The 12,085-nt window shown below is 43.5% G+C and overlaps 1 protein-coding gene across 1 annotated transcript in view; it reads right to left on the reverse strand.

The window, feature by feature from the left end:
• Positions 1-391: 391 nt before the first annotated feature.
• The window catches only part of BPIFB2 (BPI fold containing family B member 2), a 21,653-nt gene continuing 9,959 nt past the window's right edge, over positions 392-12,085 (reverse strand). Inside the window, exons 7-16 of the mRNA XM_042462389.1 lie at positions 11,649-11,709; positions 8,066-8,157; positions 7,763-7,954; positions 6,593-6,646; positions 5,655-5,831; positions 4,281-4,348; positions 3,543-3,588; positions 3,058-3,121; positions 1,388-1,464; positions 392-433 (exon numbers count right to left, since the gene is read on the reverse strand). Of these exons, the coding sequence (XP_042318323.1) occupies positions 392-433; positions 1,388-1,464; positions 3,058-3,121; positions 3,543-3,588; positions 4,281-4,348; positions 5,655-5,831; positions 6,593-6,646; positions 7,763-7,954; positions 8,066-8,157; positions 11,649-11,709 (873 nt within the window). The remainder of the gene's footprint in view (positions 434-1,387; positions 1,465-3,057; positions 3,122-3,542; positions 3,589-4,280; positions 4,349-5,654; positions 5,832-6,592; positions 6,647-7,762; positions 7,955-8,065; positions 8,158-11,648; positions 11,710-12,085) is intronic.

Raw genomic sequence — 12,085 nt, forward strand, 5'->3', positions numbered from 1 at the left:
TTTTTGGATAGCACCCGTGCCGGGAGTGGGCAGGTGCCGCCAAAACCAGGAAAAACCCGGTTGCAGCCGGGTTATGGCAACCCTAATTATAGGAGAAATGGAAGAAATCAAAGCTCCCGACCTGTATGTGATGTTATGAACACTTACTGGGAATTAAGTTCCCTTGAAGGGAAGGATTTTACTTCCAAGTAAGTGAGTTCCAGATCACACACATCCATGTTCACTATTTACAAACCAAAGCATCAGATGCACATCTTCTGTTTTGTGCAGCAAATAGAAGTGGAGTCCCCTTTGTTCCTTGCCATAGATTTTGCAGATCCACAGAGCAGGAGTTGTAGATCTATCAGAAGTAGGGCCACCAAGGCATCTCTTCTATGGTCTTCTCCTTGGCTTAGGGCACATAGTCGAGGTCACAGTTGACCTGAGCATAACCCTGGAAGTTCAAAAGACAATGCAAGTCAAAATGGCCTAAAACAATAGGCCCTCCTCGCCTAGAGGGAATATTATAGAGCCCTTCTTTCCTGATCTGGGGGACTGAGTGCTTGCTCCCCTCTACATGCCATTGCAATCCTCTTACCTCACACTAGAGCATTACCTTTTACCACCACCACAACATAACATTATTAATAGAAAAGCAGAGGGACATAAAGGATTTGCTTGCTTGCTAAGTACAATATACTGACTCCTCCTGCTTCACATAAATTTAGCATCAATATGCTAAAGTATATTGGAGAAGTTTTGAGAGTAACTGTGCAAAAGAAGTTTTCTCATTAACATTTCATGAACTTGGTTTACTTCCTCAGATGCATGAAACAGTGCCCAGGAAGGAACAAATATATGAAACCTTATGACCAGTTCTCTCCATGCATCTGAACTAAAAGGCCAAGTATTTGAAAGCTTATGCCCGGTTTGCTCCACACACCTGAGGAGGTATGAATATGGGCTCCTCATATGGAAGGAAACAGTCTTTCAGATGTCCTGACCTATTAAGGGCTTTGTAGGACAAAATCAGCACCTTGAACTGATCTCAGAAACCAACTGGAAGCCAGTGCAGTTCTTCTAAGACTGAAGTCTTATGGTCTGTAATGTGCAACAAGCCGGTTTGGCTGCTGCATTTTTCACTATCTGCAGCTTTTGAACACTTTTCAAGGGCAGCCCCACAAAGAATGCATTGCAGTAGTCTAGTCTTCAGTGGCACAGTGATATACATTCCATGTCTATAATAAGACAGGGAAGAAACCAGGGAGTGACCCAAAAGAGATGAAGAGATGAGGAGGAGGCTACCGAGGATGGGAGGTGGATCAGTACATGTCCAAAAGAAGTGGGCATTGGCATTGGTGTGGGGCACTGAGGGAAGAGAAGGAAGCTGTTCAAGCAAGAGTCTCACCTCATGAATCTCTATCTGGGGATCAACATACTGGACATTGCTCAGCTTGGGAAGAGAAATCCCAACACTCAGGGCAGCTGAAAAGGAAAATATAAATGCAGTCAGTGGCTAGAATCTTGGTGACCTTTTTGAACCATTGCAGAAGGAAGTATCCAGTTATTATTATTATTATTATTATTATTATTATTATTATTATTACCATATTGATATGCCGCCTCTCCCATAGGATCGAGCCAGCATACAACATCGGGTAAAACACAGTATAAAATACAACATACAATTAAAATATATTCCATTAATTCCCTCCCCCCCCCCCAGCCAGACTACCAATAAAAACATCATTAAACAATCCAAGAATTAAATAATTAGGGATTAAAAGAATTGCAATAATCAACAATCATGCCAGTAAGAGACAAGGGGATGGACAGTTTGGGTGTCCTCTGTGATGGTCTGTGTCCATGGAAAACCAGGTGGGTTATTCAGGGAAGTACCTCCGGGTCCAATGCTTTCTTCCTGGCTGCACAAAGGTAGCCGGATAGCTCTGTCCCCAGCTGGAGTGGCCACTGACTGACCTCAGGGTGAGGCCTGAGAAAACTGCCTCCATGCCTGTTGCCTTCCTGGCAGCTTTCCCCATCCCAGACCTCCACCATCCTGGACTAGAGCTCCTGTGTTACAAGCTCCCGGTATCAATGAGGGTCTAGCCCAGCATGTCTACCTCTGGCATATGGGAGAGGACAGGCACTCTCCTGGAATACTCTCCTTCAGTACTCCATTTCTATTAGCCTCTGTTGCTGTCCCTTTGGGTGCATCTAGACTGTACAAATAGTGCAGTTTGACACCAATGTGAAGTCGAAGGCTTTCATGGCCAGCATCCATAGTTTTTTTGTGGGTTTTTTGGGCTATGTGGCCGTATTCTAGAAGAGTTTGATATTTTGCAGGCATCTGTGGCTGGCATCTTCAGAGAATGCTGGCATGGAAGAGAGTGGGGTATACTGTATATATACTATATGGCTCTAGGTTGGGAGGAGTGATTTCCATATTACTCTGTGTATTGTTCTGCTGTTGATGGCAAAGCCTCTGGGAGGGAGGATATGCAAAGAGGATTAGTGTCTGTTTAATTAGAGATCCATTGTCTGCTGGGGAAATCCCTGACTCTGGGTGGTTTTCATTTGCATTTGCTGAGTCTTAATTATGATGCCATGATTTTGCAGTACCTCCTATTAATTAAGACTGAGCAAATGCAAATGAGAAACCACCCAGGGCCAGGAGTTTCCCAGCAGATAATGATCACTAATTAAGCAGACACCAATCCTCTTTGCGTGGTTTACATGTTAAGCTGTGTATTGTTCCGCTGTTGAATGGCAAGGCCTCCAGGTGGGAGGAGATGCAAAACAGAACAATACACAGATAAACATGTAAATCACTTCCTCTCAATCAAGGGTCCCACAATATATATACACCCCACTCTCTTCCATGCCAGCATTCTCTGAAGACGCCAGCCACAGATGCTGCTGCCAAAACATCAGGAATAAACTCTTCTAGAACTCAGCCAGATAGCCTGTAAAACCCACAAAAAACTATGGATGATGGCCATGAAAGCCTTCGACTTCACATTTTAAAAAATGAATTACGATAGGATTGGGTTCCAAGATGTTGTTTGCCTCCTTTACCATTCAGATGAAGCTGGAAGGCCTTCTCCAGTACAGGGACAATTACTTTTCTCAAGTGGGAGATCTGCCAGAGGAGAAAAGACAGTGAATTGTCGGTGCTAGATATGGACTGCCAAGAAAAGATCTAGACACATGTCTTCTTGAGGCATGAGCTGTTGGACCTCCTGCTATGATGCATACATATATATATATGGACACACACATACACACAGAGAGAAAGAATTAAAAACCTTCTCAAAATCACAGCTAATCCTGATCTAGGACCAGTTCTCAGCAGGAGAAACCCAAAGGAAGGGCTGAAAAAAAATTAATTAACTTAGACCAAAATAACAAGAAAAACCTTGGGTCAAATATAAGAGAGGGGGAAAAACACCATGCTATGTGTTTATTGTTTTCTTTTGAGGCTGCAGCAACCTGATGTTGCAGGTAAATATCCTGCAACAACACCTGGCCTTTCAGAGAAGGAGGAAACAATAGCTCTTTACCTGTTCAATTTTCATACTGGAAGACTCTACCTCCAGACCAACCTCTCTGCAAGAGAAAACCAGGATGAGGAAAGTGGTTGTTGTGATGAATCAAGTTTTCTCCTTGTCGGGTGAGATTCTGAGAGCTTTTACACAATTTTTTCCAATTATTTTTCATTCCTTTGGGTTCAGTCGGTACAAATCCACCTAATAGTCACACTTACATTTTACTAGCTTTTTCGCAAGGATATAATTGTCAAAGGCCTTACCAAAATCAAGATACACTACATGCACAGCATTCCCTTTTTCTACCAAGCTTCTGACTATCAAAAAAGAGGCTTAAGGCAACACCATGCATTTTGTGGGGTTTTGTTAGGCAAGGAATGCACAAAAGTGGTTTTGCCATTCCCAAAATATAGCCTATGGTGCCCATTCTTTGTTGGCAGTCTCCCATCCAAGTACTAAGCAGAGATGACCCTGCTTAGCTCCAAGATCAAACAGGATCTGGTGCCTTAATGGTATTTATCCCAACCCCAAAGGCATCCAAAAGTGACCGAACATCAGTTGTGCTTGCCATTTTGACTGTGATGCAACTGGAACAGAAGAAATGTTTAGGGGGAGCTGTTTTGGAGTATGCAGCCTGCCAAGGGATTGTGGTTCTCCATGCCATTCTCCTTCATAGGCTGCATGATGGTGGAATTCAGGCTTTGATTCAGACAACATCATGTCTTTGGTCACTGGCATCCTGAATGGACTCACCCTCGCAAGGCAGCTGAGACCTTAAGGCTTGTTACTGTGACATCCAGCTTGAGGCCAAAACTCAGGTCCTGCAAACAGAAGAAGATGGGATGGTTAACTGTCTGGTTGGAGAATTATGCATTCAACTCCTCCAAAAAGAAGGAAAGGGTTGTTTTTTCCCCCAACAAGGTCCATGCGACATCCATCAAACCTTCTTGGGATGGACATTTTGGCACTGGACAGAGCCAGAAAACAAAGTATGTGGGGCCAGAGACAGCGTAAACCAAGTATGCAAAATGGGCAGTGTTTTAGCTAGACACAGATCTGTTCCAAGAAAACAACTTTCTATAGTACATACTTAGGTGGGTGTGATGGAAACTGTCCCACTCTTTCAAGGCAGTCTATTAACAGAAGTTGTGTAAAGCTGATGTGAATATAGCTTTGCACATAAGTGTACACAGAGTTTAGAAATTATAAGATTTGGGAGCCCAAATCTTATTGGTAGACCCAACTGCAGCAAACCCATTTAAATGAATGGGATTTGCAGAAGTGTTGGCTCAGCATTCAGCCCTCTGTTCAATGGGTCTGCTTCAGTAGGAACTATTGAAAAGATTTGGCCTTTGACTACAATTCCCAGAATCCCTCAGCAAGCCTAGCCAGTAACAAATATGACTTCTGGATTCTGGAGCTGTAATCCCTCCCCCCCAAAAGGAACTTTCTGGGCCCTGGAGGTATATTTGCACTGCAATGTTCATCCAAGCCCAGATGAGACGGAAGGGACAATGATCATTCATAATGCAGGAGAACTTGGACATTCAACAGCCAAGATGAATGGATCCGAATCAGAGCTTGGGATGTTGCTGTTTAAAAGTAGCACTACTTTTAGTTATTTCACTCATTAATCTTATTACCCAGCAGATCATTTCTTCTATAAAGATAGATCTCTGATTTACTAATGTGTTACCATTATTGTTACTACTGTGCCTTGGAAAATACAGAAAAATGCCATTTGGTTTCCCCATGCGCCTTATTCAGTTGTTACACCTTGAAAACTCTGAGAAAGATGCAAGAGAAATGACAAAACCATCCTTCTCCAGCTGCAGCCCAAGACAGCTGCACATGCGACTCTTCCTCCTTCCTCTGTTGTTAGTCAGTGCACACAGATAGTAATGGGTTGCAGGCAGGCAACCCATCCCTCTTCCATTGAAAAGTAGTGGTTTGCAACCATGCCAGTTACAAATAAAAATGAAGTGTGTTCCCACCAGAGAACTGAAAAGTAATTAGTTGCAAAGTAAACTGGTAATTAAATGAGTTACTTTCTAGTTCTTATCACAATTTTTCCTAGAGAATGGCACTTAGAAGAACAAGGACAAGAGGTTGTTAGATTTTACTCACCACTCCCAGAGCGCAGAGGTTCTGGCTCAGCGAGGAAGGTCCTGCTGTGTCCACTATCACTTGGACAGAGAGACGGAGACGCAGGAGAGCGGCACCCTCGTGGAAGCTGATGATGGGGAATTTGCTCAGCACCACATTGAGACCAATAGCAAGCTCCTGTGGATACCTTTGTCTGATCTATAGTGGGAACAGACGCAAAGTGGATTGGCTGTTTGCACACTTGTGGCCACTGTACATCTGAAGCTACGCCAGTGGTGTCACTAGGGTTGGTGTCACCCAGAGTGGAAATTCATGGTGTCACAATCGCCCTATTGACCTCCTCCCATACTACACCCAGCATCCAATGCCTAATGTGCATCCATGGTGCATTGTCCAAGATGTTCTCATGCACAATGACCACATCTGCAGCTCCTCTTCTGCAGTCTTGAATAGAAGCATCCTGCTAAGGAGGAACTCCTCAATTATTGCATCCTTGCATGCAAGAACCAGTGTGCTATATTTTCTCTCTGTTGCAGGAGAAAACAAGTATTTTTATACAGCATTCTCCCTGTATTCAACTATCCTGAAGTGTCCCAGATGACTTTTCTATACAGAAAACTAAAATGTCTGTTAGCCATTTGTTTCTCTGTGCAGAAAAATCCTGCAGAAGATTTTGGGACATTTGAACGCTGGGAGGAAACTGTACAAAACTCTTGCTGAACTATTGTTACTCCTAAAGGGGTTTCCCAAATGCTGGCAAACCCATTTTTGACTTGGAAAGAATAATAGAGAATATTCCTCCATCCTTAAATTCTGCACCAAACAAAAGCATCCAGCCATTTCTGTTGAGGAATGTACACATGCCTAAGACACCAACAGGAAAACAACCAAGAATTTCTCACTTGGGACTGTCCAAATATTCAAAGACAGCTTAGCTCCTCCAAAAGAGCATCACTTACTGAAGGGATGGCTGATTCCAACATGGAGGTGGTGAGGCGGTACCCTTTGGCATTCTGCAGAGAAGCAAAGAGTTGTTAGTATTGGACTTTGGGAATGGCCAGGAATTAACGTAAGAACAGAAGAAGAAGTGCCCTCAAACTAGACCAGACCAAAGACTCATCTAAGGACTTTATCACCCCAGGATTGTAAGGTGCCACATCCCATTAGTGTAAAAAATGCAACCAGACCATGAGGAGGACAAATATTACCGCACAGCTCTTCAAAAGTGTGATGGTGCCAATTGTAAGCCACTCTGAGACCCACTTTTTTTGGGGGGGGGAGCAGGATACAAACAAATATAACAATAACAACAACAACAACAACAACACTTCTGTCCCAGCCTCTGCCTTCCTTATAGTGGCATCCATAGCCTTGCCTCTCTGCTCTTACACCTTCCCAGGATGCCTTTTGGTTTGTATTCTTTTTTAGTTGTTTCTAGCACATCATAGCAAGCCATCAGATAAAAAAGAAAAGAAACTGAAAAAAAGAAAAGCAAAAACAGCCCACTTGGGAATAGTGAGGAGGAGAGGAGCGGAACCGTGCCCACTTGCATGACCTGACTGCTTGCATATCAGAACTGCTTCGGAAGGAAATGATCACACTCACTCAATAGTGAAAAGGCTGTGCAACTGGGAATTATTGGTGGGTTTTGCCATCACTGATAAGGAAAGCTCCAGCAATAGACTACAGATCAGCTACTGGACAGACACAGCGCTGTGTGACAAAATACAGCCACAGAGGCTCTAATTCCACTTTTCAAGCCTGGTGTGGTCAAGTCCTAAGTCCAGCATCCTTCTTCTGGTGATGGTCCAAGAAAGACCCTCTGTGGGAAGCCCACAAGCACTTTGTTGTTGTTGTGGTTGTTGTTGTTGTTGTTGTTGTTGTTGTCGTTGTTGTGTGCCTTCAAGATGTTTCCAAATTATAGCAACATTAAGGTGAACCTATCATGGGGTTTTCTTGGCAAGAGTTGTTTTGAGAAGGTTTGCCATTGACTCCGAACCTTGGATAGCTCCTTTGGACCAAAAGATGGTGCCAGTCTTCAGGGCATGGAAACCATTAGCCACCTCTGGTAGACTCTGCTAAGCAAGTAACACACAAGAAAAGATGGTTGTTTAGAACCCTCTACTGACCAATGGGTCTTGAATGTTGTAATTAAGGGCTCCAGATTGTTTCAAGATGCCAAATAGATTGGTGAGCAGGTGCTCCGAGATGCCCAGGTTCACCATGGAGTCACGAGAATTCATCCGAGGGGGCGGCAGAGAAAAGGGGGGAAGGTGGCCAGAAGAGACATCTAAGGGCTTTCCCATCAACGCAAAGGCAGCCTGTGGGGATGTCAAAAGAGGAGAATCATTTTTATGCTGGACCACATCCCATCAGTCCCACCCAGATCTTTTATTTGGGGAATTTGTAAGGTCAGTACGGAAGGCACTCACATTTAAATCCAGATCAATGTAGTCACTGGTGATCTCAGGTGAGTCCAGCATGGAGAACTGGAGCTGGGACATGGGGTTGATGCGATTCACACCTGGAATTCAGATGGAATTGGGTTACACCTATGAAGCTGCACGTTGGTTTCTTGTTGTTTTAATGGTCTCATCATCTTCACCCTCATGATCATGACAGCTTAAAGCACTGAACGGGAAGATAGGAGATCTAGAGTATAGACCCCATTCAGACATGAAACGTATGGGATGACCTGGGGCTGGTCATTGTCTCTCAGCCTGGCCTGCATCACAGGGGTGTTAGGAGGTTAAAGGAAGGAAGAAGGGAGCCTTGAACTTACTGGACAAAAGGCTGCATACAAAATGAAACAATGGCCTCATTCTCACTTACAAAAAAAGTGGTTTGCGATTTGAATCGATGGATCGATTTGACAATGGAGCATGGTTCCCAGTAGGTTTGCCCCAATCACATTTTTCGCTTCTAAAATAATCCACTTGTGGTTCACATTCAGGCATGAATCGGTTCAAAATGGACCTGCTCCAGCCGGCTGAAGGGCAAATTTAAATCAATTTCAATCCGCATCTGGTTCACACTTGCACAGAATCAATTTATCCAAAAAGACATGGGTTAAATGGGTCTGGCGCATGGCCCCTCTCTCAGAATCGCTTCAGTAATTCAATTTAAGTGGGAACCAGGATCATTTGAACCAGTTCAAAACAAATTGCGATCTGGTTTAAAAGGTAGTGGGAAAGAGGATTACAGATAGATAGACAGACAGACAGACAGACAGACAGACAGACAGGGTTGTGTGTATGTGTTTGAAGCAATCCAGTCATGAAGTACGAAGTGGAGTATTTATTCAAATAACATTACAAAAACATCATCAACATCATCATCCATACTGTTACTTTTCTTGTATTTTGTCTTTATCTGGATCACAGAATCCAGAATCCCACAGTAAGCATAGGCAGATGTTACGCTGGCTTTGGCGTTCCTGAAGCTGAAGTTCCTCCATAATAACCTTTACACATTTTTCAACTTGTGGCTGACATATCAATGCCAGCTGATAGTTTGCATCTCTTTGGGTCATTCCTCTCTGGCTTTTAGGCCACATCTACACTGCAGAATTAATCTAGTTTAACACTGCTTTAACGGCCAAGGTGTCATGCTATGGAATCCCGGGATTTGTAAATTTATGAGGTGTTTAGCCTGCTCTTTCAGAGAGCTCTGGTGCTACAACAAACTACAAATCCCAGGATTCCATAGCATGGAGCCATGGCAGTTAAAGCAGTGTTAAACAAGATTAATTCTGCAGTGTAGATGCAGATGTAGGAGAAAAGAGCAGGTGCACCATCTCAGTTGACATGGAAGCCAACAGCCCTCTACTAGGAAATCTATCAACATTTCAAATATGTGAAACAGATGGCAGGTAAAAACATTTTGTGCTGTCAGATTTTTTAAACTAATACATACTGGGCTTTTGAAATGCAGCACTAGTCACATTAAGGTTTGTAGATAATTTTTAATACATTTTAATATTTTAATGTGGAATTGTTTTAACTTTTTAAATCATGTAATCATTTTTTAAAATTTTACATTTATACTCTTTAATGCTTTTTAATGTCCTTTTTTAAATTTACTATTCATCACCTTGTGTCCCTATATTGAGAGAAAGGTGGGATATCAGTAAATCAAATAATAGTAATATATTTTTAAAAAGATACGCACACATGTATATGCACACGCAAAGTTCTCCTTAATCCCTCGCCACTAAGTCTGGTTTCCATCTGGGCATCTGCCAGCTCTGCTCAGCTCCTGGTTGTTGCTGAAGAAAGTGGCTGCTGCAATCTTTTGTTGACTCAGGAGATGCGGGTCAATATTGAATTCCCTCCCCATTGCAGCCCCTAAAGTCTATTTAACTTTCTCATCAAAAGAGGTTGTGAAAGGGCAGCGTGGGACATGGGCAAACAATTCCCTCCTACAACGTCACTTTCTTCCAAGAGAACTGAAATAGATCTCACACCAGCAAGGCAGGTTCCTGCAAACCTCTTGGCAAGCAGTTTCCTCTGCTAGAATCCTTGCAAACAAAGTCTGCAAACAGAGAGGACTGGGATCCCTCTTTTTTGGTTCTCTTTCGCCACTGCCATCTTCCTGTTCTGTGTAGTACATTCATCTCATTCATGCACTCATTTTGCACAAAGCCTCAGGATGGCAGAAGTTACATTAATTAGTAAGTAAGTAAGTAACTTTGGGCGCAAACAGACAGGTCAAAATAAAGCTGTTTTGGGTCACTTTGGAGGTATGCTGTTTAAATGCTACAAGTGTCCTAAGAGGCTGGAAGCTGCACCAAAGTCATGCTCCAGTCCTAAGAACTAGAGCACAGCTTTGGTGCAGTTTCTGGCCTCTTAAGATGCATGTGTCATTTAAACAGCATACCTCCAAAGTGACCTGAAGCAACTTTATTTTGGCCTGTCTGTTCAGGTCCTTTATTGTTAAAAGCCGTCACAATTTGGTACTGGTCCAACCAGTGAATACAAAAGCGTATAAAAAGATCAAGGCACAAACTTTCTTTAAAAAAAACATCAATAAGATACAATAATAATGATAAAAACATATAACAAATGAGATGTCTAATCATCATTCCCAGCTTAAAAACTAAGGCTAATCTTACTAGCAGCTAAACCAAATTTTGCCATCATGGAGGTAATGTATACATCATTACTGGCCAAAAGAATACAGATCTGCTGGGAACAAGATCTGTCAGAAAGAGAATGTAAAATACAATCAAGGAAGTTGTGTCTAAGAGCGATATAAAGAGGGCAACGTAAAAGATAATGTTCAATATTCTCCACTACCCCAGTTATACAAATACACAGTCATAGGCCTGAGAGAGATGCCCAGGAAGCACCATCATGGGACCAATAGTAGGGTTTGGGAGCACACAGCAGCCACACACTTCCTAACCCTACTGCGTGTGGGCGCCACCATGATTACGCAGCCCTGCCCATATGGGGCACATATCCATGACATATCCTGTGTGACACGGCCGTCACCGCGCCTCTGGAGGATGCTTATGGCGCCTTACCAGTGGCGTGGAAAGAAGCTCTGTTTCAGAGCTCCTTTTTGGTGCACGCATCGTTGCAGAGGAGAAAGGGGTCACCCCTTTCCTCTGCCCCTCTCCTCTGTAGGGCCGGGGTGGCTGGGTGCACAAGCCCCAAGGACACCCCTTTTCAGTGCAAGATGCCGCTTCTCCATGGCCTGGTAAAACGACGGATTGGGGCCAGAGGGCTGCCAGTGAGGCTGCCCTGGCCCCAATCCAGCGCAAAAAGGGGTGGCTGTACAGCCCCCTCGATGGACAGGGGTATTATTATATCTGTCTGTCAAACTTTTGCCTGAGCCTACAGGGAAGGGCAAGATTGTGCCCCTCTTTTCCTCCGGCTGAGAAAGAAACCGAGACATTTAAAAGCAACTGGAATAGTGGGATAGCAGAGGACTAATTGGAAATGTCCCTGTCACATTGGGACATTTGCTTCAGCTTAGCCTCCTGACCCACACCGTCAAGCTTCAACTTACCAACCAAGGTGCCCAGCTTGGCATTCAGTCCCAAAACCACATTGGAGACACTCAGACACATCTGTATGTACAAAGGAAAAAGAGGACAAGAGGGGGTTAGTGACAAGACAGTGAGGCTATATGAAGCACACTGGGTTTTACAGTCATCCCTCCTTATCCACAGATTTTTTATCCACGGATTCAAGCATCCGCGGCTTAAAAATATTCCAAAAAAGTATAACTTCCAAATAGCAAGCCTTCCTTTTCCATTTTATATAAGGGACACAATATGTCTTTGCCATTACATTTAATGGGACATGAGCATCCACGGATTTTGTTATCCCTGGGGGATCCTGGAACCAAACCCCAGCAGATAAAAAGGTCCCACTGTAATTGCTTTGGAAGCATTTTAACTTTGTTTTTCCTTTGGGACATTCAGAGGTCTGTGCAGAACTAGT

The sequence above is a fragment of the Sceloporus undulatus genome, chromosome 4 (genome assembly GCF_019175285.1).
Source record: "Sceloporus undulatus isolate JIND9_A2432 ecotype Alabama chromosome 4, SceUnd_v1.1, whole genome shotgun sequence".
Lineage (NCBI taxonomy): Eukaryota > Metazoa > Chordata > Lepidosauria > Squamata > Phrynosomatidae > Sceloporus > Sceloporus undulatus.